This window comes from Ranitomeya variabilis, chromosome 1 (assembly GCF_051348905.1).
Source record: "Ranitomeya variabilis isolate aRanVar5 chromosome 1, aRanVar5.hap1, whole genome shotgun sequence".
In the NCBI taxonomy this organism is placed as follows: domain Eukaryota; kingdom Metazoa; phylum Chordata; class Amphibia; order Anura; family Dendrobatidae; genus Ranitomeya; species Ranitomeya variabilis.
This window is the reverse complement of record NC_135232.1, coordinates 704,279,635-704,305,739: the sequence shown is the minus strand read 5'-3', so window position 1 is coordinate 704,305,739 and position 26,105 is coordinate 704,279,635. Positions and strand designations below refer to the sequence as shown.

The 26,105-nt window shown below is 46.4% G+C and overlaps 1 protein-coding gene across 1 annotated transcript in view; it reads left to right on the top strand.

The window, feature by feature from the left end:
• Positions 1-22,422: 22,422 nt before the first annotated feature.
• NEMF (nuclear export mediator factor) overlaps positions 22,423-26,105 on the top strand; it is an 82,521-nt gene continuing 78,838 nt past the window's right edge. The window contains exons 1-5 of the mRNA XM_077267321.1: positions 22,423-22,572; positions 22,671-22,739; positions 23,700-23,802; positions 24,206-24,331; positions 25,379-25,527. Of these exons, the coding sequence (XP_077123436.1) occupies positions 22,514-22,572; positions 22,671-22,739; positions 23,700-23,802; positions 24,206-24,331; positions 25,379-25,527 (506 nt within the window). The 5' untranslated portion in view covers positions 22,423-22,513. The remainder of the gene's footprint in view (positions 22,573-22,670; positions 22,740-23,699; positions 23,803-24,205; positions 24,332-25,378; positions 25,528-26,105) is intronic.

The following is a 26,105-nucleotide window of genomic DNA, read 5'->3' as shown; positions in this document are numbered from 1 at the left end:
GATCTGTTTTAAAGAACTGAAAATGCTCATTTGTGGAATTTTCAGCATTAGGAGGTCACATTCACTGAGCAAAAAAGCTATTTAACTCCAAAACATCCTAACAGGCCAAGTTACATGTTAACATAGGAACCCTTCTTTGTTATCACCTTCACAATTCTCGCCTCCATTGAACTTGTGAGTTTTTGGAGAGTTTCCGCTTGTATTTCTTTGCATGAAGTCAGAATTGCCTCCCAGAGCTGCTGTTTTGATGTGAACTGCCTCCCACCCTCATAGATCTTTTGCTTGATGATATTCCAAAGGTTCTGTATAGGGTTGAGGTCAGGGGAAGATGGTGGCCACACCATGAGTTTATCTCCTTTTATGCCCATAGCAGCCAATGACTCAGAGTTATTCTTTTCAGCATGAGATGGTGCATTGACATGCATGAAGATGATTTTGCTCCAGAAGGCACAATTCTTATTTTTATACCATGGAAGAAAGTTGTCAGTCAGAAACTCTATATACTTTGCAGAGGTCATTTTCACACCTTCAGGAACCTTAAAGGGCCCTACCAGCTGTTTCCCCATGATTCCGGGCCAAAACATGACTCCTCTACCTCCTTGCTGACGTCACAGCCTTGTTGGGACATGGTGGCCATCCACCAACCATCCACTACTCCATCCATCTGGACCACCCAGGGTTGCTCGACACTCATCAGTAAACAAGACTGTTTGGAAATCAGTCTTCATGTGCGTCTGGGCCCACTGCAACCATTTCTGCTTGTGAACACTGTTTAGGGGTGGCCGAATAGTAGGTTTATGCACCACAGCAAGCCTTTGAAGGATCCTACACCTTGAGGTTCGAGGGACTCCAGAGGCACCAGCAGCTTCAAATAACTGTTTGCTGCTTTGTAATGGTATTTTGGCAGCTGCTCTCTTTATCCAATGAATTTGTCTGGCAGAAACCTTCCTCATTATGCCTTTATCTGCATGAACTCTGTCTGTGCTCTGTTTCAGTCACAAATCTCTTCACAGTATGATGATCACTCTTAAGTTTTCGTGATATATCTAATGTTTTCATACTTTGACCAAGGCATTTGTTATGACCTGGTGGTTAGGAGCACCTGGAATGACCTGATGGTTAAACTAGATGACAGGACAAGCTCTGGGGAGTGGGATCTCTGCTGACCGCAAACCCTAATTCTATTATACACACTAGAAATAGCCGTGGAGCGTACCTAACTCTCCCTAGACGCCTCTTCACAGCCTAAGAGCTAACTACCCCTAAAGATAGAAAATAAAGCCTTACCTTGCCTCAGAGAAATTCCCCAAAGGAAAAGGCAGCCCCCACAAATATTGACTGTGAGTTAAGTGGAAAGTCACAAACACAGGAATGAAACAGGTTTTCAGCAAAGGAGGCCAGACTTACTAAATAGACTGAGGATAGGAAAGGGATCTATGCGGTCAGCACAAAAAAAAACTACAAAAAGCCACGCAGAGTGTGCGAAAAGACCCCCGCACCGACTCACGGTGCGGAGGTGCCACTCTGCACCCCAGAGCTTCCAGCTAGCAAGGCAATATCATGTTAGCAAGCTGGACTAGAACTTAGCAAGTACTAATAAATATATTCAGTACACAATGAACAACAAATGAACTAGCAGGGACTTAGCTTCTGCTGGAGTAGACAGGTCATCAGAAAGATCCGAGAGAGATCTGAACCAATACCGATACATTGACAGCTGGCATGAAGTAACGATCTGAGTGGAGTTAAATAGAAAAGCCAGCCTAGCCACAAATGAGGGCACCTGAGGAAGCAACCTCAGAACCAGCAGTTCCACTCACAGCCACCAGAGGGAGTCCACGGACAGAACTCGCTGAAGTACCATTCATGACCACAGGAGGGAGTTCGAGAACGGAATTCACAACAGGCATTGCACTATTTGATGCTTTTCAGCAGCAGAGAGATCCTTTTTATTTCCCATTTTGCTTGAAACCTGTGGTCTGCTTTATAATGTGGAACATCATTTTAAGTAGTTTTTCTTTAATTAGAATCACCTGGAAAACTAATGATCACATGTGTTTAAGATTGATTTCAGTGATCCATTGAGCCCTGAGACACAATACCATCCACGAGTTTATTTGAAAAACAAAACAATTAAATCTTTATGACACTTAAATCCAATTTGCATAATAATTTAGAACATGGTGTACACTAGACATCTGAATACAGAGGTGCACCCACAAACAATATATAATTGGTTATTATGCAACCTCATAGATTGTAAGCTTGCGAGCAGGGCCCTCATTCCTTTTGGTATCTGTTGATCTATGTGTTTATTGTTATGCTTAATGTCCATTGTCTGTACAAGTCCCCTCTAAAATGTAAAGTGTTGGCACTATAGAAATAAAATTATTATAATTATTATTATTAACTGACCATTCCAAATATAAATAATAATCCACCACTGTGCACCCACTAACTATAAATAGCCACTTTCCCCATTTAATATATAAATTAATTAGCACCTGTACTCTTTCCCCCAATTTATTACCAGTCACTTCATCCTCAACGCCCCCCACTATGTACCTACCACTCTAACCCTAACCTCGATTCATTATAGTTACATGCCCCTCCCACCCCAATTCATTGTCATGTCTTTCTCTCTCACCCTCTATTCATTATCAACTGCTCTACCCCACATTCAATACATCATTTACTTCCCCACCCTTAAAATTCATTACTTGTTCTTCCCCTAGATCATCATTTGCTCTCCCCACCCCCTCTTCAATTGATCATTTGCTCTCCCCACCCCCACCTTCAATTAAATTGCTGTCCCCTGTCCCTCACACTGAATTTATCATTTTGCAGTCCCCCCACTTTAATTTGAAGTCCCCTTCATTCATTGCAGTCCCCGATCACCCCCTCACTTCATCTGCAGTGCCCCTTCATCATTTGCAGCCCCCTATCCCCCTTCCATTTCATCATGAGCAGTCCCACATCAGACACACTTCATCATGTGCAGTCCTGCAGTCCCCTTCTCCCACTTCATCATGTGCAGTCCCCTTACCCCCCACTTCATCATGTGCAGTCCCCTTACCCCCCACTTCATCATGTGCAGTCACTCTTACCCCCCACTTCATGTGCAGTCCATCTTACACTCCACTTTATGATGTGCAGTCCCAATTACCCCCACTTCATGTGCAGATCACCTTACCCCCAACTTCATCATGTGCAGTCCCCTTTAACCCCCAATTCATCATGTGCAGTCCCCCTTAACCCCCACTTCATCATGTGCAGTCCCCCTTACCCCCCACTTCATGTGCAGCCCCACTCCCCCTTCATCATGCGCAATCCCCCTTACCCCCACATCATCATGTGCTGCCCCATTCCATCATGTACAGCCCCACTCTCCCCACTTCATCATGTGCAGTCTCCTTTATCCACTAAACTATCATGTACAGCCCCACTCCCCTTCATCATGTGCAGCCCCACTCCATCATGTACAGCCCCACTCAACCTTCATGTGCAGCCCCACTTACCCCCTCACTCCATCATGTGCAGTCTCCTTTAACCAACAAATTCCATCATGTGCAGCCTCCTTACACCCCCCACTTCATAACTTGCAGTTACCCACCATTAAATTTATTTTATAAAGAAAACAAAAAAGTTCTTCATACTTACCTCACCAGTCGCTCCCCTGCAGTGCCTCTCTGCTCCTAGCATCCGGGTCATGTCGGCGTGTGCGTGAGGACGCCATCGCGCATGTCCATCAGCTAACCTGGAAGTATAGAGAACATGAAGGGAGCAGTAGCTGCGTAGCCGTCAAGGTGACAGCCAAGCATAGCTCCTGGCCCCAGCGCAGACGTGTGCGCTAACTGATGCGGCTGTGTCTGCTGCCAGCCACGTCACAGTACAGCAGACATGGCTGCTCACAATTTGCTGTGTGGCTGTAGCCACCACCAGGCAGCCGGCCCTGAACAGCTGCTGGGGGAGCGGCCCGGGGGGCATTTGCCTCTTTGCCACCTGGGCCAGTCAGCCCCTGCTGACATCCTCTGGGAAACCGGAAGATCCGAAATAAAATCCATAGAAATATGCGTCCAAGGCCTCTCAGGGACCGGAAAAGGCAAAAGCAACCCACTAGCGCGGGAACAGCAAGGCTTGGCCCGCGCACAAGTCCCACAGGACTGCACAAAAGAACGCACATCCCGTGACAAAGAAGGCCACCAAAAGGACCTAGCAACCAAATCTCTGGTACCAAAAATCCCAGGATGACCGGCCAACACAGAACAATGAACCTCCGAAATCACTTTACTAGTCCATCTGTCAGGAACAAACAATTTCCCCACTGGACAGCGGTCAGGTTTATCAGCCTGAAATTTCTGAAGAACCCGTCGTAAATCAGGGGAGATGGCAGAAAGAATCACCCCTTCCTTCAGAATACCGACCGGCTCAAGGACCCCAGGAGAATCAGGCAAAAAGCTCCTAGAGAGGGCATCAGCCTTAACATTCTTAGAACCCGGAAGATACGAGACCACAAAATCAAAACGGGAGAAAAACAGGGACCATCGGGCCAGTCTAGGATTCAGCCGTTTGGCAGACTCGAGATAAATCAGATTCTTATGATCGGTCAAGACCACAATACGGTGCTTGGCCCCCTCAAGCCAATGTCGCCACTCCTCAAATGCCCACTTCATAGCCAACAACTCACGATTGCCGACATCATAATTGCATTCCGCAGGCGAAAACTTTCGAGAAAAGAAGGCACACGGTTTCATCAAGGAACCATCAGAATTCCTCTGAGACAAAACGGCCCCTGTCCCAATCTCAGAAGCGTCAACCTCAACCTGAAAAGGAAGAGAAACATCCGGCTGACGCAACACAGGGGCAGAAGTAAATCGGCGTTTAAGCTCCTGAAAGGCAGAAACAGCCGCAGAGGACTAATTCGTAACATCAGCGCCTTTCTTCGTCAAATCGGTCAGGGGTTTAACCACACTGGAGAAGTTGGCAATGAAACGGCGATAAAAATTAGCAAAGCCCAAAAATATTTGAAGGCTCTTCACGGATGTGGGCTGGATCCAATCATGAATGGCCTGAACCTTAACCGAATCCATTTCTATAGATGAGGGAGAAAAAATGAAGCCCAAAAAAGAAATCTTCTGTACTCCAAAGAGGCACTTAGACCCCTTCACAAACAAGGCATTATCACGAAGGATCTGAAATACCATCCTGACTTGTTTCACATGAGACTCCCAATCATCTGAAAAAATCAAAATATCATCCAAATATACAATCATGAATTTATCAAGATAATTCCGAAATATATCATGCATGAAGGACTGAAACACAGATGGAGCATTAGAGAGTCCGAATGGCATCAAGGTATTCAAAATGGCCTTCGGGCGTATTAAACGCAGTTTTCCATTCGTCACCCTGCTTAATACGAACAAGATTATATGCCCCTCGAAGGTCAATCTTAGTAAACCAACTAGCCCCCTTAATCCTAGCAAACAGATCTGAAAGCAAAGGCAAAGGGTATTGGAATTTGACCGTGATCTTATTCAAGAGGCGATAATCAATACAGGGTCTCAAGGAGCCATCTTTTTTTGGCAACAAAAAAAAAACCTGCTCCCAATGGTGAAGAAGATGGCCGAATATGCCCCTTCTCCAAGGACTCCTTAACATAGCTCCGCATGGCGGTATGTTCTGGCACAGACAGGTTGAAAAGTCGGCCCTTAGGGAACTTACAGCCTGGAATCAAGTCAATAGCACAATCACAGTCCCTATGCGGTGGAAGGGAACTGGACTTGGGCTCATTGAATACATCCTGGAAATCTGACAAAAACTCAGAAATTTCAGAAGAGGGGGAGGAGGCAATTGACATCACAGGAACGTCACCATGAACCCCCTGACAACCCCAACTAGTCACAGACATTGATTTCCAATCTAATACTGGATTATGCACCTGTAACCATGGGAAACCCAGCACAATAGCATCATGCAAATTATGCAACACCAGAAAACGACAATCTTCCTGATGGGCTGGCGCCATGCACATGGTCAGCTGTGTCCAAAACTGAGGTTTATTTTTAGCCAATGGTGTAGCATCAATGCCCCTCAAAGGAATAGGACTCTGCAAAGGCTGCAAGGGGAACCCACAACGTCTGGCAAATTCTAAGTCCATTAAATTTAGAGCGGCGCCTGAATCCACAAATGCCATGACAGAAAATGATGATAATGAGCAGATCAGGGTCACAGATAACAGAAATTTAGGTTGTACAGTACTGATGGTAACAGACCTAGCGATTCTCTTGGTACGCTTAGGGCAATCAGAAATAACATGAGCAGAATCGCCGCAGTAAAAACACAACCTATTCTGACATCTGAATCCTTGTCGTTCAGCTCTAGACACAATCCTATCACACTGCATAGGCTCAGGACTCCGCTCGGAAGACAATGCCATAGTGTGCACAACTCTGCGCTCGCGCAAGCGCCGATCAATCTGAATGGCCAGAGACATAGAATCACTCAGACCAGCAGGCGTGGGGAACCCCACCATAACATCTTTAACGGATTCAGAAAGACCCTTTCTGAAGATTGCCGCCAAGGCATCCTCATTCCATTTAGTCAGTACAGACCATTTTCTAAACTTCTGGCAATATGATTCTGCCGCTTCTTGACCCTGAGACAGGGCCAACAAGGTCTTCTCAGCATGATCCACTGAATTAGATTCGTCATACAATAACCCAAGCGCCTGAAAAAAGGTGTCTACAGGGCAAATGCCCAATCCTGGGGGTCACCACGCAGCAGAGATATAATAATTTTAACCTGCTGGATGGGATCACCAGAGGAACGGGGTTTCAGAGCAAAAAACAGTTTACAGTTATTTTTAAAGCTCAGAAATTTGGACCTATCCCCAAAAAACAAATCAGGAGTTGGAATTCTAGGCTCTAAAACTGGAGTCTGAACGATATAATCGGAAATACCCTGTACTCTAGCAGCAAGTTGATCCACACGAGAAGCCAATCCCTGAACATTCATACCAGCGCCGAACTCCTGAGCCACCCAGAGGCAAAGAGGGAAGAGAAAAAAAAAACACAACAGACTACAGAAAAAAAAATGGCTCAGCACTTTCCTTCCCTTCTTCTGAGATGCGGTTAACTCATTGTTGGCCAGTTGTACTGTTATGATCCGGTGGCCTAAGAGCAGCATGAGACGTACTCTGGAGAAGGTGGTACCTGTACTGACCGCAGACCCTGAACCTAACACCGCAACTAGAAGTAGCCGTGGAATGTACCTAGCGCTCCCTAGACATATCGACACAGCCGGAGGACTAATTACCCCTAGAGATAGAAAAGGGAAAACTATCTTGCCTCAGAGAAAATTCCAAAGGATAGGCAACCCCCACAAATATTGACTGTGAGAGGAGAGGAGGGAAAAAACATACACAGACTGAAATGAGAATTTAGCAAAGGAGGTCACTTCTAGCTAAATAGAAAGGATAGGACAGAGTACTATGCGGTCAGTATTAAAACACTAGAAAATATCCACCACAGAAAATACAGAATCTCCACAGCTAACTAAATATATGGAGGGTATATCTGTGTCAAGGTGAAAATATATATCTTTATACTCTTTTTGTACTTTTATATCTAATACTGTGAAACAATAAGTTTTCCCCTGCTAATGCAAATGTAATTGTATTTAAAGATGGTTGCCAGTGTTCAGTTTCGTTTCAGTTTAGTGTCCGAAGGGTTAAGATTCATTTCTTTAGAAACGAAACTTAAGGAATGTGAAGAAAAGGAGGATCCACCAGAAGATGTCCAGCGAATCATGAGGAGATTGAGCACTAGACGCATACTGTTCAAACCCCGCCTAATGCACGCCTTCCCCTAACACTCAATATAGTATTGTGTATTTTAGAATAAAGCCAGTTGCTGTGACCGTTACACACATGTGTGTGGATCCACGAGCATGCACTGAGATTGAACCAGCTACCTGTCTGACTCATTCTTACCCGGTACCACATGCTTATAGTTTAATTTGGAATGACTGATGAATGAGAGTTTATTGTCGTTTACGACCCCGACAATTTGGCAGCCCAACGGGGGGCGTGGCCAGCGATCCGAGACCCCCTGGACCCATGCCTGGATGTCTGTGGATGATACCCGTAGTGGCTGACCTCGAGGACTGATCACCCTCCGAACACGGTAAGTGGCGATCATATACACTGTATGTGTCACACTTGCTAGTGTCTCAGCCGTTATTGGTTTGTCTGTGGTCTCCTTGGGTCCGGGAGGTGACCGGTCGAGTGGTGAGATCGAACGCGATCCTGTGCCACGCTCTGAACCAGCAACTGAGAGACGTCGCATTTTGCGCGTTCTCGTGTACACCACACCTCCTCCACCGGTCATTATACTCCGTTCAACCACCCTACCCGTGACTATTGTCCAGTAGTGAAGTGGAGTGAAAGATTGAGCTAGTTGTAGATTGTGGGGCGGCTTAGAGGAAGGGATAGGAGACGCAGCCTCTGTGATATTGTACCAGCTAGGTAATTAAGACGTCCCGAGCAGGGACCACCTGTATTTCTGTGGAGGGTTCTCACTAGGAGACCGCCTCCCAACTGTTTAGAATATCGTAGCAGGATAGTCTGTTAATCGCTGGTGTTCAGGTTAGGGACAGAAAATATTGAGCGCGAGGCTCTTTTTTCTAATACGTTGAGCGAGATTCCGTATTGTGGAACACCAGCGTTGATATCGCTGCTAGTGGTTTTACTGCAGAAAATCACAGTATTCTGTGAGTCATGTTGCGTCTCTTAAAGCGGAAGAAGTCTGTGCCCCACAAGTTAGATGAGGATGCCGTGGAAGTCAAGACAATAGTAGAGTCACGGGAGGGCAAGAGCAAGTCAAGAAGCTTATCTGCGAGTTGTGCGAGGCTTAAAGAACAAAGTATGAAAAAAGGTTGATGGAGAGCAAGGATCAGACAATATAGAACCCGTATTTGGTTATAAAATGCCTTTGAACTGTGATCTTACAGATTGTAAAATGGCCGCCGTGCCACTGATGATGAAAATGCAGTCTCAGCCAGCGCCCTGTAATGGCGACGGGAAAGAGCTTTCCAGAAGCGTAGGTGTGTCCTGTTTGTGTTGTGCAGAATCCAACCTGGGTGGAAACCTGCCGTGTGTGTGCGTACGGACCGTCCTTGGGGCTCCGCCCAGACCACAGAGGATCATAGGAAAGTTTTGTAGAAATTAAGTCTGAAAACTGCTGCAATTTGTGACTTTGTAGAAGATACGGAGCTTTGTATCAGTGCTGTGTAGTGTAGGGGAGGGGCGGAGCGGACCGCTGCGAGATTTCTTTGTCAGTTCTCCTCTTTTCTCCTGATCTGCGCTACGTGCTGGAGAAAGGGGGGTATAGAGTTGGGCTCTTGCTCTCCCTTCAGCGCTGAAGAATGCAGTGAAAGTTCTTATCTCCGTGTTACTAGATGGGAGGGGGTGAGTGAATCCCTGCGCGATCTGCTTGAAATTTTTCCCTTCGGTGCTGTGGGCTACAGACAGGGAAACCATGTATTGCATTCCAAAGTTTTCTCTGTCCTTGGTTTAATACACACTGAGAGATTTGTATTTAAAGCAATAAGTACTGTATGAAATTGAAAGTGAAATAGATCTGTGCCTAATCTTAGAGGCAAACTTGTAAGTAATTGAAAGATTGGTAATTACCTGTATCGAGTTGAGTGGTTGATATATAGCAAATTGAAGATTAACAGGGGGGCTCCCTGTTAGATAATATGGTCTTTTCTCAGGAAATAAAGCCAAGGCACCAATATATATATCCTGGATTGCCGAGAAGTTCTGTGGGCGTCTTGTGGTGGTGTTTGAAGATCTGGGATTTTCACTGTAACAGGAAGCCCATTCATACCTTTTTGTAGTAGACCCGATATTGAGATTTCCACTCCGGATGATGCATTGAAAGTGGTAGAAAGTTTTCAAAAGAATTTAGCCCAGCAGGAAAGGCAAGGGTTAAATTACTAGCCGTAGTAATTCTTGCTCGCTCACTGGCCCCCATCGCTGCAGCTGCGAGATCAGTGTTTCTTATCTCCATGTAACAGACTCCAGTTTCTGCCCCCTCCTATCGTACATGCAAGTCCAGCTTCACACTCCAATACGCCTTTAACCCTGTATAGGAATCTAACTCCCTCCCAGCTTCGTCATGTCAATTTTCAGACCAAGAGCTTGTTTTAATCGATGTAGATAGCAGACCCCCCAGCCCGGAAAGGCCCCTACATCTCCTCTTCCCATGAAACCTTCACACCTACAAGGCCAGACTTTCCAGGAATCTGAAGTTTGGTTCCCTGTCATTCACGCTACTACATCACACCTCAGGAATCCCAGGTTCTTTTCTCAGTAGGGTAGGTAGTAGCCATAGTGAACCCAGCTAATTCTACCCTGTCACATAGAGGTGGTTTGGCCCAACAGATAGCAAAAAAGGGAAGGCCAGTCATAGCCCAAGAGTATCAGGCCTACCTTGCCACTTATGGCCCCTTGCATCCAGAAGACGCTATGTCCACTCAAAGAGGGAATTTGCCCTGTGATATAGTGTTACACACTGCAGGCCCCGTATATGATTACAAGACACCCGAGCACTGCCGTACAGTATTGCAGACTGCCTTGCAGACAGAGCTCACCTGCAGGACATGCTACAGGTGTGCTGACTCAGCTTCATGGAAACAAACAGAGACCTGTTTCTTATTACAGTGGCCGCCTGGATACGGTGGCAAGAGGAAGTTCCTCCTGTGTTTGGACTGTGTTGTATTACCCACTGATGGTCCACACCCCACACGATGTACATAGTATCTTTAACCAGGTACAACCTAGCCACATGTCCATGGCTGGACAGCTGGGATTTCAGTGTGCTATTCTCATGCCTACTAATGTGACTTTGAAAGGGTGCACTGTCCTAAACCCCGCTACTTTTCTCCTAGTTCCCCTGGATCCAAAGGGGGGAGGAGTAGGTGACATGAGCAAGGACACTCTCTTTTTCTTTTTTCTTTTAAGAATGGATCCAGAGGAACAAGATTAGGTTTCCAAACCACATGATTGTCTAGAATTGATGTTTCAGGAAATGGCTGGTCTCTAGTGTGCCTATTCTAATGCTGATTTTGAGCTTTTTGTAGATGGATCCCGTCACCAAGATGACCAAGGACGCTTCTGTACCAGATATGCTGTGGTCTCAGAACATGAGGTAATCAAGGTAGAGTCAATGCCAGCTCATATGTCTGCACAAGAAGCAGAGCTCACAGAAACGTGCAAACTAGCAGAAGGTAAGACTGTAAATATCTACACTGATTCCAGGTATGCTTTTGGCATTACACACGATTATGGGCCTATCTGGAGAGCCAGGGCTTTCCTGACAGCAAATGGCCACCCCTTTAAACGTGCTGAGGCAGTCCAGCAACTTATGAATGCACTACAGCTTCCCACCCAAGCAGGCATCATAAAGGTAAAGGCACATACCAAAGGCACTGATGGACTGACAAAGGGTAACGCACTGGCAGACCAGGCTGCCAAGAAAGCAGCAAGCACTCCTGTAGCCTCTCAAGTACATCACCTAGACACCCCACCATCCCCACTTGTGTTGAAAGACATCTTAGCCCGGTTACAAGAACAGGCAAGTAAGGAGGAGAAAGATAGGTGGCAAAAGATAGGGGCTTGCTCTGATACCGTCACTGGACTATGGGGGAGGGGTGAAAAGGTCTGCCTACCACAGGTACTGTACCCAATGATGGCACAGGTTCTGCACGAGAATGTGCACCACTCGAAGACGGCCATGTGTGACACCCTACAGAAACAATGGATTGCCCCCGTGGTTTTCCACCTGCACAGAAAGGCAGGTACAGAGCTGCATGATATGTGCCACACATAATCAGGGTAGGACAGTGAAAACCCCATCCAAACACACTCCCCGGCCCTTTAACCAATTCCAGAGACTGCAGATTGATTATATTCAGTTACCTAGGGTAGGGACGTATGAGAATGTGTTGGTCTGCATTGATTTATTTTCAGGTTGGCCAGAAGCCTACCCAGTTGCCAAAGCTACGGCTAAGACAACGGCGAAGAAACTGATGGCTGAGATCATATGCAGGTATGGAGTTCCTGAAGTCATCAAAAGCGATCGGGGCTCCCATTTTACTGGAGAGATCATGTCAGAGGTAATGGCAGCACTGGGGGTAAGTCAAGTATTGCATACCCCATCCACAGAGTAGTGGAAAAGTGGAAAGACTAAATGTAACTCTTAAGCTTAAAATCCAGAAGGCAATGGCAGAGACTGGTAAACCATGGACAGAATGCCTCCCTCTAGCTTTGTTTTCAGTAAGATATACCCCAAACAGGAAGACAGGACTGTCACCGTATGAGATTCTGTTTGGCAGGAGCCCCAATTTTGAATGTTTCTTTCCACAACAGTTGCAACTCAAGTACCAGGACTTGACTAGCTATGTGCAGGCCTTACATGGATATCTTGCCAAAGTGCATTTAACTGTCTTCAGTTCTCTTCCAGACCCAGATAAGGTTCCTGGACACCATGACTTTGTGCCAGGAGACCTGGTGTATGTGAAAAAGTTTGTGTGCAGAGATTGTCTCCAGACAAGATTTGAAGGACTTCACACGGTGATCCTGGTCACCCCCACTGCAGTAAAACTTGAAGGAAAGAGCACCTGGATCCACGCCTCACACTGTAAAAGAGACCGAACCAGTGTTTAGTCACAGTAGTGACTGAAGGGAAATGTTGCTGTTGTTTTTGATCCTGGAACTGAGGGCTATCCTCGCCCCTACCTTTTTGGCCCCTATTGCAAAAATAAGAATTCTGGTCCCACTATTCTCTGGGTAAACCTGACAGCCCCGGTAAATATCTGGCGATTTGATTTCTGTGATGTAGTCAAGTGCCCCGAGACTGAACGGGTGGTAGAGGGAATCATCCAGTTTTATATATGTGTTACCAGAAAAGACAACAATAACCGTTATTATTGGTCAGATGCTGCCTGGAGTACGGGGAATGATTGGGGATATAAACCTAGTGAAGCCATGTTCCCTAAGGATGGGACGGGTAGGAGTCTTCGTGGAAGAATGCATCTAACAGCTTTTCTGCAACCACCTAGAGGCTGTAAATGGGGTAAAAGTTGTCACCCCCTCCTCCTAAATCTTGAAAGCCCCCAATCTGCTGATCTGCAGACGTTTGTACTTGGAAGGTATTATAATTATGTATTTAGTGCTGGACCCTATGGGTATTCAGGCCATATACAGCTCCAGGATATTAGCTCTAGACCAACCAAGGACCCTGTTACCAGTACAGCTAAAATAGGCCCAGGTGAGTGGAGCGCCCCCACACCGCCGCAGGGCCGAGGGGTACCCGGAGCCGGGCCTCTGGGATCTCAGTCCTGGGGTTGTCACGGTGGCTAGACCCGGTCCGTGGCCCTGTCTGTCAGTGGGGGACGTCCGGTGCAATAAGTGATGTTGTAACGGTGCAGTTGTGGGGTGCAGGTTGCGATAAATAATGAGGACACCAGGTTGCAGTCTCTTTACCTCTTTACTGTAGATCTCTGGGTCCTCAATCCAGAATACGGCTCACCAGGCTGCGCAAGTCCGGCCGGTCCAATGACACTTCCAGAGTTCTCTTCACAGGAGGAAATCTGTGCCTTCCCCCTAGCGCTATGTGTTGTAGTCCTTCCCTGCTGTGCTTACGGAAAGTACCCCACAACTGTTGTGTCTGTTTCTGATGTTCCCTCACAACTCGACTAGATGATGTTCTGCTAATCCTCCGTCCCTCCCTGAGGTTCGGGTAGGAACGGCACCCGTTTGACGGGTAGGCCTGGAGTTCTTCCGGGACCCTAGAGACGCCCCTCTCCCACAATTGCCTCCCAAGACTTCATAGGTGATTTGAGTTAGACAGCCCGCCTGAGACTGACTGTCCTGCCGCTGTTTGGAGTATTGCTTGAAGCTGAATGTTATTCTACTCCCTCGGCGTTCCGGCCACCGGTATTGCGCCTCAGTAGGATGTTGCTTCGGTCTTACAGCACGACTCCTACTGGTATTTCTCCTTTGCGTGATCCCGTTTCTCACTCAGCACAATCTATCTCTCTTCTAATCCTTTCTTGGGCACCGCCGCTACCCGGAGCAGGCACGGTCCCGTTACGTTCTTTCTTGTTGCCAAGCCTCTGTCAGGATCCCACCCCTGACAGAGACCCTACTGTATCTTCCCCTACAACACCCTCTGCCACAAGGTGTTGCCTGGTTCCAACCCAGTCAGCTTTCTGATCTAACTTCCTGCCTGACCCCCAGTTTACCCACTATGGTGGGGAGTGGCCTAATGAATAGCACCCTTAGCTCCCCCCGGAGGCCCGGCTGTGAAATGTATTGGTGTCTGTGATACCTGATCAGATGAACTCCTTCAGTGCCATCGGACGCACCATAGCTCCCCATAGTGGCGGAGCCACAGTACTGCAACGACCAGGACTCTGGGGCGCTGCATGAGCGTTTGCAAAATGTAGTTAATGAAGTGATCCCCATTCCAGGTCTCAGTTGGCAAGAGGTTTTCTCCATAGAAACACAAACAGCCCCAAGGAAAAACCTATGGTTAGAATGGGTGAGATACAATGTAAGAGTCCAGAATATCTCTGTAGGATGTATTGCTTGTGCTGCTGCGAATACACATCTGTACACACATGCATTGCTTTTCCTGATGACAACACCACCGCCTGTGTCATGAATTTGTTGAAAGGTTTGAAGTCCACTGATTGTCCAGATTATGTCCCACTAATTCATAAGGAACTTAGACTAAAGGTCCCAGGAGAAGTAACTGTATTAGCTGACAATTACACCTGCTATAATTCCCATAACACTACAGGTACACCAGTAGGGATCTTCGAGACAGGTTTCTGCGAGGAGAACAGCACTCTAGATACTGACTTGCTAATCAAACATACACATTATATGTATGACATTTATTGGTTATGTGGGGATGGTAAGCTCCGTCCTAGGTTGCCTAATGCCTGGATAGGCCAATGCACACTTGTTAGACTGGCTATGCAGTTCAAGATTTTACCTTGGGATCCAAAGATACCTGATGAACCTACCAGAAAGAGGAGAAGTCTCAATCAGCTCCACATGAGTTATGAAGAAGATCCACTAGTATATATTGATGCCATTGGAGTGCCAAGGGGGGTGCCTGACCAGTTTAAAGCCCAGAACCAGATTTATGCCGGCTTTGCTTCTATAAGTCCCACAGGTGCAGATTAATAAAAATGTTGAATGGATCAATTACATATATTACAGAGAACAAAGATTTGTTAATTATAGCTGTGATGCCTTTCAGGATATAGTTGAGGACTTGGGCCCTAATACTTGTATGACCAGCGCTGCAACCCGACCTAAGAGAATTACACTGAATCCTGTCCAGACAAGATCACATGTAGTGATATAAGAAGCTGACACAGGATTGTGGTTGGCGGATAGTGGGGACATTAACTTTTAGGAGTAGGCTGACAGTAATCCTTTTGGGAAGGAGCTGTAGACCAGTATGTCATGTCGCCCCCACCACCAGAGAACCAACCACATCAGGTAGGGTAAGACAGATACAGGAGTATTATCCCTGGAGGCCCTCTGACTAGCTAGCTACGCAAAAACAATTGGCTGACCCTGAGAACCAACCTTTCTCATTTTACAGACGAATAATGACCATATGATAGATGTATAAGTACACCTGGGCAGGCCTAGGTAGTTAGTGAAAGCAATCCCGACTGGCACCTTCATCAATCAAGAAGTAGACCCACCAGAGTACGATGGTACTGATTCAGGGGAGATCCCGAAGTATATTTCTCTCAAGAGAATAGATAAAACCCCCCATTCTCAGATGATGCTAAGTGATTTAGTTTAGGGACAGTGGGAGAACTCCATGTGAGGAGTTCACTAAGAAAAACTTAGTGTTTAGGGGGGATTGTCAAGGTGAAAATATATATCTTTATACTCTTTTTGTACTTTTATATCTAATACTGTGAAACAATAAGTTTTCCCCTGCTAATGCAAATGTAATTGTATTTAAAGATGGTTGCCAGTGTTCAGTTTCGTTTCAGTTTAGTGTCCGAAGGGTTAAGATTCATTTCTTTAGAAACGAAACTTAAGGAATGTGAAGAAAAGGAGGATCCACCAGAAGATGTCCAGCGAATCATGAGGAGATTGAGCACTAGACGTATACTGTTCAAACCCCGCCTAATGCACACCTTCCCCTAACACTCAATATAGTATTGTGTATTTTAGAATAAAGCCAGTTGCTGTGACCGTTACACACATGTGTGTGGATCCACGAGCATGCACTGAGATTGAACCAGCTACCTGTCTGACTCATTCTTACCCGGTACCACATGCTTATAGTTTAATTTGGAATGACTGGTGAATGAGAGTTTATTGTCGTTTACGACCCCGACATCTGCATCTCCAGAGATACCAGCTTGGCTAAAAAAATCCTTATACAGACCAAGCTGGACAAGACAAAACATAGAAAAGAACTGAACAATAAGACCACAGCATGTGGACAGCAAAATCAAGGCCAGAACTTATCTTTGTTGAAAAGAACTGCAAAGCAGAAGAGACCAGGCAGGGATGTGAATCCTCCAGGAACAATGGACAACTGGCACTGACTAAAGGGTGAAGCAAGACTAAATAGCCCAGTCCAAATGGCAAAAAGTGAACACACCTGATAAATGCTGTGATTCAGAGACAGCAGCGCTACCACTTACAACCACCGGAGGGAGCCCAAGAGCAGAATTCACAACACGACATGCGACATGCAACATGAGACATGCAACATGTGACAACATGCGACATGCGACATGTGACATGCGACATGTGAAAACATGCAACATGCGACATGTGACAACATGCAACATGCGACAGCATGCGACTTGCGACATGCCACATACAGTACATACATACAGTACATACATACAACATACATATAGACATACAGTACATATAACATAGAGTACATACTCACCATCACTTGTCACTTTGTTCCCCGAAGCCAGTATCACCTGTAAAAAAATATTAAAATAATAAACAAACACTATACTCCCTGATCCCCAGAAATCCAATTAAAACGAGTGTCCCACGACGATCTCCCTGGAGAACAGCAGCATCAGCTGATGCGACCGCTCTCCAGGGGCTCCAGGAATACAATGATGGAGGTATCCTTCCACAATGTATTCCCCACAATGTATTCCTACGCCCCTGTGAGAAAATAGTCCCTAGTCTCACTTTTGGCATTGCTGTGTGAGAAAGTTCCCACGCAGCTTTTTGCCATAAAGTGAGACTTTGAACCTTAGTAACCTCAGTGATGCACTGCAGGAGCCATAGTCTCCTGTCAGTGTGTCACTGAAGGTCCTATAGAGCAGTGACATCACCCGCTGTCACTGTTCTATAGGGGAGATCGTCGTGGGACACTTGTTATTAATTGGGCTACGGTGGAAAGTGAGTATACGGTTTATTATTTTACGTTTTTTGCAGGCGCTGAAGTATGGTAAGTATGGTTAAATAAAGAATATTAAAATACTTTTTTCTGGCTGTGCCTTTTTTTTTTTTTTTTAACTCTTTCACTACTATAGGATTAATAATGGATAGGCATCATATTGACGCCTCTCCATTATTAACCCAGCTTAATGTCACCTTACAATAGCAAGGTGACATTAACCCCTTATTACCCCATATCCCACTGCTACTCGGGAGTGGGAAGAGAGGGGCTAAGTGCCGGAATTGGCGCATCTCACAGATGCGCCATTTCTGGGGCGGCTGGGGACTGGTATTTGTAGCCGGGGGGGGGGGGGGGCAATATCCATGGCCCCTCTCTAGGCTATGAATATCAGCCCGCAGCTGTCTGCAAGCCTTTCTGGCTATAAAATATAGGGGAACCCCACGTGATTTTTTTGGGGGGTCCCCCTAGTTTAATAGCCAGTAAAGGCGGGCTGATATTCATAGCCTGGCAGGGGCCATGGGTATTAACCCCTTCCCAGGCTACAAATATTGGCCCCCAGCCGTCGGCTTTCCCCCTCTGCAGAAAATTGCGCGGGAGCCCACGCCATTTTTTTTTCGTTTTTTTTTTTTTACTGAAACATATTGTTCATTAACCCATTTCGGCCAGCTGACGGAATAGTATGTCAGCTGGCAGTATCCCCTGCTTTGAGGTGGGCTTCCGCGGTGAGCCCACTTCAAAGCCGCAACATGTCAGCTGTTTTCAATACAACAAAAAAAATGTACATGATCGCTAAATGGCGTAGCGGGAAAAAAAAAATCAAATGCCAAAATTAACGTTTTTTTTGGTCGCCGCGACATTGCATTAAAATGCAATAACGGGCGATCAAAAGAACGTATCTGCACAAAAGTGGTATCATTAAAAACGTCAGCTCGGCACGCAAAAATCTAACTCTCACCCAACCTGATATCTCAGAAAATATAGACGCTACAGGTATCGGAAAATGGCGCAATTATTTTATTTCTTTTTAGCAAAGTTTGGAATTTTCTTTCACCACTTAGATAAAAAATAACCTAGACGTGTTTGGTGTCTATGAACTCGTAATGACCTGGAGAATCATAATGGCAGGTCAGTTTTATGCTGTGTGCACATTTGCAGGTTTGGGTGCAGAATTTTCTGCACAAAATCTGCATCTCCTTGCAGAAAACACAGCTGCGTTTTTGATGCATTTTTTCACGTTTTTTTCGCGGTTTTTTCACGGTTTTGATGCGTTTTTTTTGTGCGGTTTTGATGCAGTTCTTGGTGCAGTCTTTGGTGTTTTTTTGCGCGGTTTTGATTCAGTTTTTGCTGCAGTATTTGGTGCGTTTTTTTGCGTGGTTTTGATTCAGGTTTTTTATGCTTTTTTTATGCAGTTTTTGGTGAAGTTTTGATGCGTTTTTAAATGTTTTTGGTGCGGTTTTTGCACGGTTTTTGCGCGTTTTTGAAAGCTAAATAAAGATGTATTATTGAACAAAAAAAAATGTTTGTGATGTCATTATTGTTCAACCTCTTATTTTACATTTGTCCAACCCACACTCAATTACACATAGATAGACAAATAGATGATAGATGAAATGGATAGACAGATCTACATATAGATAGATCTATAGATGCATACATCTATCTATTTATATATCTATCTATAGATATATCTGGATAGATATATCTATTGATAGATATATGGATAGTGTAGAGTGTGTGTCCACTTTCCGGATTACATCCGAATTAGCTGCAGATTGGATGCTGCGTACTTGTAGTCCCATTGGATGATGCCTGCATACACACCACAAAAGACCCCCCTCACGGCCCCGCACACACCCGAACAGTCCCGCACACACCCGAACAGCCCCGCACAGCGCCGCACACATCCGAACAGTCCCGCACACATCCGAACAGCCAGGCACACACCCGCACAGCCCCGCACACACCCGAACAGTCCCGCACACACCCGAACAGCCAGGCACAGCCCCGCACACACCCGAACAGTCCTGCACACACCCGAACAGCCAGGCACAGCCCCGCACACACCTGAACAGTCCCGCACATGTCCAAACAGCCAGGCACACACCCGCACACACCCGAACAGCCAGGCACACACCCGCACAGCCCCGCACACACCCAAACAGCCAGGCACAGCCCCGCACACACCTGAACAGTCCCGCACACACCCAAACAGTCCCGCACAGCGCCACGCACATCCGAACAGTCCCGCACACATCCGAACAGCCAGGCACACACCCACACACACCCGAATAGTCCCGTACACACCCGAACAGCCAGGCACAGCCCCGCACACACCTGAACAGTCCCGCACACGTCCAAACAGCCAGGCACACACCCGCACACACCCGAACAGCCAGGCACACACCCGCACAGCCCCGCACACACCCAAACAGTCCTGCACACACCCGAACAGCCAGGCACAGCCCCGCACACACCTGAACAGTCCCGCACACACCCAAACAGTCCCGCACAGCGCCACGCACATCCGAACAGTCCCGCACACATCCGAACAGCCAGGCACACACCCACACACACCCGAATAGTCCCGTACACACCCGAACAGCCAGGCACACACCCGCACAGCCCCGCACACACCCAAACAGTCCCGCACAGCGCCGCACACATCCAAACAGTCCCGTACACACCCGCACATACCCGAACAGCCAGGCACACACCCGCACACACCCAAACAGTCCCGCACACACCCAAACAGTCTCGCACACACCCGAACAGTTCCGCACAGCGCCGCACACATCCGAACAGCCCGCAGACCCCGCCCGCACACACCTGAACAGTCCCGCATACATCCGAACAGCCCGCAAACCCTGCCCGCACACACATACACGCACACAGTCACCGCCCACACACTTCCCTCCTCCCGAACTGCAGCGTTTCTCGGACCCACATCTGCAGCAAAACTGCAGATCTTTTTTATATCTGCGGTTTTGCTGCGGATGTGCCAGACTGAATGAAAGTCTAAGGGTGCAGAAACGCTGCAGTTCGGCACAAAAGAAGTGACATGCTGCGGAAAAAAAAAGCTGCGTTTCGGTGCGGCCTTTTCCGCAGCATGTGCACAACAAGTCTGCGGCTCCCATAGACTTACATTGGTTGTGCACTACACTGCAGATTTGATGCAATTCTGTGCAGCAAAAAACCCTGCAAATCTGCAATCAAATCCGCAACGTGTGCACAGCCTTAGCATTTAGTGAACCTAGCAAAAAAGCCAAGCAAAAAAAAAGTGTGGGATTGCACTTTTTTTTGCAATTTCATTGCACTTTTAATTTTTTTCACATTTTCTGTTACACGACATGGTAAAACCAATGGTGTCTTTCAAAAGTAGAACTTGTCCCGCAAAAAATAAGCCCTCACATGGCATATTGACGGAAAAATTATGGCTCTGGAAAGAAGGGGAGCGATAAACGAAAACAAAAAAGCTCCAGGGGTGAAGGGGTTTAGAAACATGGATATGGACATATCTATGGAAATAGACATAGATATATAGATACATATCTATCTATCTATCTATCTATCTATCTATCTATCTATCTATCTATCTATCTATCCCATATCTATCTATCTATCTATCTATCTATCTATCTAACTATCTATTATCTATCTATCTATCTATCTATCTATCTATCTATCTATCTATCTATCTATCTATCTATCTGTGTGTAATGGAGTGTGGGTTGGACAAATGTAAAAGAGGAGGTTGGACAGAAATGACATCACACATCTTTTTGAAGATAGAGGAGGGAGAGGAGGGATTGGTTTGGGTGTGTTTTGGAGTGGGTGTTCCAGGTTTGGGCTTAGAAGCCAGTGCAATGCATCATGGAACTTGTAGTATTAGAACACAATAACTCAGGAGAAAGGAAGTTGTCGATTAACCCCATGAGAGCTGGATCCAGCACTGAACATGTGCTGCTACAGCATGATAAAAGGTAATATTGCTAAAATAAACACAGTGGATGTTTTCAGTGGCACATAATAGCAAGATTTGTGAATTTTTTTTTTTTTATTGTAGTGGACAACTTTTTTAAGGGCGGTAGAAAATAAATAAGCATGTTATTCCAAATGTGGCCACAAAAGGTCATGAAACACTATTGTGTGTTATTAATAGTGAGTTATTGTACACGTGCCCACAAGGTGGAGCTAAACAATAAGTAAAAAATATGTATATAACATGTAATTCTAAATCTGGCCACAAGAGTAGTAGAAAAATAAATACAGCATGTCATTCTAATTGCGGCCACTCGATGGCGCTAGAAAAAATGTAGCATTTCATTTTATATGCGATCTCACGAGAATAATATATTTTGTCATTCTACACATGGCCACTCGATGGCTCTAAAAATAATATAGTTTGTAATTTTTTTAAATGGAACCTGTCACCTCCAAAATGGAAGGTGAGCTAAGCCCACCAGCATCAAGGGCTTATCTACAGCATTCTGCAATGCTGTAGATAAGCCCCCAATGTATCATGAAAGATGAGAAAAAGAGGTTAGATTATACTCACCTGAGCGGGCGGTCCCGGGGTGGTTCCGGTCCGATGGGCGTCGCGGTCTGGTCTCGGGCCTCCTGGACCGCCCCTGGGTGAGTATAATCTAACGTCTTTTTCTCATCTTTCAGGATACATCGGGGGCTTATCTACAGCATTCCACAATGCTGTAGATAAGCCCCTGATGCTGGTGGGCTTAGCTCACCTTCGATTTTGGGGGTGACAGGTTCCCTTTAAGTAGCTACTCGAGGTCGCTAAAAACATACAGTATGTCATGTCGTTCTACATGCAGCCACAAAAGGCCGCTATAATAATTTAGCTTATCATTCTACATTTTAGCCACACGATGGCGATAGAAAACATAAAATAAACGCTTCATAGAAATGAGGCTGAGGAGCACCCGTAGTGATGTGCGCATGTGCGGTAGTGTAGGAAGCTGTGGCTCGGCAACATCTGGGGAAGAAGTGGCTGATCTGAGGGCAGCATGAAGAGCAGATTTAGCACTATAGATATCCGGGCGGTGATCTCAGAGCTGAACGACAGGTGACTGAGGCGGAGGGGGTGCTGCTGCTGCTGGCTTCTTAAAGTGACAGTACCCTTGTGTGTGGCTGTGCCTTATATTCCTGTTTGTTCTTTCCTAGCCTGCTGGGGATGAGAGTGTACAATGTGTATGATGTGGATACCAAGACCTATCTCATCCGCCTGCAGAAGTAAGTGGACAGGACACCATGTCGGCAAACAGAAGTACAAATAAAGTTTATTGAAACAAGTGCAGGTCTGCTGAGAGGAAGGCTGCACAGGCTGGCGCTGCGAACGTCAGATTACTAATCCGCAATATGGCCGGACTTGTGCCAAATCTGTGTTGGAGGCTGTTTAACCCTTTCAGGATGGGGAAATGTCAGTTTTTGCACTTTTGTTTGTTCCTCCCTTTTCCCGCTTGCCATTACTGTTCCATCTTCCTTTCTGCAGCTGAGCGGCCTGTGTGATCCGCACCGAGCTGGTGTTGTGGTTCATAGCACTTCGGGCACTTACATTGTGTTGATTGCTTGTTATTGCATTTTTAATAAAGGTGCTGTGACCAAAAATGGCGCTTCTGGCCGCAGCATTGGAGGACTTCTGTGTCACCGCAGTAATGCTCCATGTGCAGATTGCAGGGAGTTGATGGATTGTTAGTAGTAATGCACGAGCCTGCCCGGGTGCTAACCGAGTGTCTTTGGCTCCAATAATGTCCAGTCCCCGCTGCTGCTTGTCTCGTGGCTGTTCAACAACCGCAACACATGGAGGGAGGGATTGCTTTTTTGTTAGGCAATCCCAGTATTTGTAGTGACTGTTGAACAGCCGCGAGACATACAGCCGCAGGGACTGGAACATGTTATTCGAGCATGCTGAAGTCACTCGGTTAGGACCCGAGCATGCTCAGATAACACCTTATCCCAGCACGTGCGCTCATCACTGATGGTTATGGCAGCCAGGGCTCTAACAGTGCACAGATATCCAATAAACACGGCCAGAGTCTCCACGTCTTCTCTACATGTCAAGGAGAAAGTCGTCATTCACTGACAGCAAGCAGAGATCTGTAAAAAGGATTACTTGGAACAAAAAGTAACACTGAGATAGAACATTGTTTACCTAAAATGGAAAATCCCTGTAAGTTGTTGTTTTCTCCGCAGGCCGGACTGTAAGGCTGTGCTCCTCGTGGAGTCCGGTATCAGAATCCACACCACGGAGTTCGAGTGGCCCAAGAACATGATGCCATCCGGGTTTGCAATGAAGGTTTGATCCTGTAGAGTAATTTCCTTCTCTCTTTTCCAGGGACGTCTCCCCGATCCGAGCACTTTTTTGTTGTTTTTGTAGAAGTCCTTATCCCCACAGAAGGCCCCTCCGCCCCGACATCTCTGCTTCAGGAGATATTTGCATTTAGCATTTAATTACAATTTTGGTAAATCTTAGATCTCTGCTTTGTGTTTCTCCTCTGTTTTTCCTCCTGGGAATGTGTGAGTAAATTGCCAACCAAATGGTACTGTTCTCCATCATGTCCTGCCGTGTTCTCAGTGAGCCGCCTTGTGCCCTGGTGGCATCGCTGGTGCCTATCTCCCAGTTACATAGTGACTGTGGCAGTGTTCACCTCCCTCTGTCCGCACACTGACACCTTGTCCTCGGCCTCTTTATCATCCAGTGCAGGAAACATCTCAGATCCCGAAGACTGGTCAGCATTACGCAGCTCGGTGTGGACAGGATCGTGGACTTCCAGTTTGGCTCCGACAATGCGGCTTATCATCTTATTGTTGAGCTCTACGACCGGGTGAGATCTGTGTAACATCCTCTCAGCATTATTATATCCATCCCTCTCTCAATCGCTCTCTAATTTAGTTTTCAGCACTCTGGTCCAGCGCTCACATCAGTAGTCTGTGGCCCCTGGACGGGACCCAGTAGACCGGCTTTACTTGTCAGTATCCTCACCTCCTCTTCAGATGATTAGCCCCCAGAGTGACTTCATCAAGGTGTCACCCCCAACACAGACATTGCACTGGGCATAAAAATCAGAAGAGGTGGTGGGAATGATGGAAGGTAGGAGCTTCACAGGACCCTGATCCAGTGGCCATGGACTACTGATGTGAGCACTGGACCAAGGTCCTGCGAATATATGGGCTCATGTCTCTCTCCAGCTTGATCTCCATTTCTTCAGCACGATCTCTCCATCTATATATGTTTAGCTGTTAATACACATAAATATTCTATTTTTTCTTGATTTTGGGGCACTTTACCAATCTGAACACTTTGTCGTATTCCAGATTTAGCAGAACTACAACTCCTTGTATGCCCTGACAGTATGTGCATGTTATTCATGCTGTGAGTTGTAGTTTTGAAACAGATGGAAGGCCGCAGGTTGGGGTCACTGATCGGGAGACTGTAAAGCCCCATGGAATCATCATGGCGTTGCCTCAATCCTTATCTAATCTCGAGTCTGTTGCTTCGCTTTTTGTTGGGTTGCCCTTTATTGAAAAAATTCCTCAGAGCTCCTGTCCTGCTGGATCTCCCCACCATGCTTGTATCATGCTCAGGCTCGGCCTCATTACCACCATTTTGCTATGAATTGCCTTGTATGTGTATTATACACGCGGTAGGAATCATTCATAATCAACAAGTCACCAGCCACTACCTGTGGACAAGAGAGGTGCTGTTTTTTTTAAATTAAAGCGAATCTTCAAAATAAGTTTGCACAATCCCTTTGATTATTTATTTATTATTATTATACAGTTGTATAGCGCCATTTTTTCCATGGCGCTTTACATGTGAAAAGGGGCAAATATAGACAAGCACAAATTTATTTATTTATTTTCTCTCCCAGGGGAACATCGTCCTCACAGACCACGAGTACCTCATCCTGAACATCCTTAGGTTTCGCACGGATGAGGCCGACGATGTAAAGTTTGCAGTGCGAGAGCATTACCCTGTGGACAATGCCAAAGCCCCCGAGCCTCTGCTCACTATGGAGAGGTGATACATGGATTGTGTGATATTCCTGCTCTCTGTCGTACAGCCGAGGATTTCCGCTTTACAGTCTCTGACAATCGGGTAGACAGGAATCTGACCTAAAAAAGAACAGTGGCCCCATGAAGCATCTCCCCGACGTGATAATTTGTCCTATGTCAGGTCCGCGTGTATGGAGCAGTTTCAGGAGCTGAGCCCACACAATGCCTGCCTGTATGGCCAGTCTCACACGTCCAGATAATTCCGGTACCGGAAAAATCGGTACCGGAGTTGTCTGTGTGCTCACGTGGCACACGTGCGGCAGCCGTGTGCCGCCCGTGTGCCGACTGAGTACCACACGGACCGTGCAGGAGACAGTGCTACAGTAAGCGCTGTCCCCTGCTTTGGGTGCTGAAGATGGAATTCATTCCTTCTTCCCAGCAGCGTTCGCTGGAGAGAAGGAATGAAAAATCATTGTGTTTTTTTTTGGTTAAAATAAAGTTCCCGGTAACCTCCCCCCTCCCACCCCGTGCGCCCGCCCGCTGGAAATAAAATACTCACCCAGCTCCCTCGATGCTTCCTCTCAGCGCCGCAGCTTGTCCTGT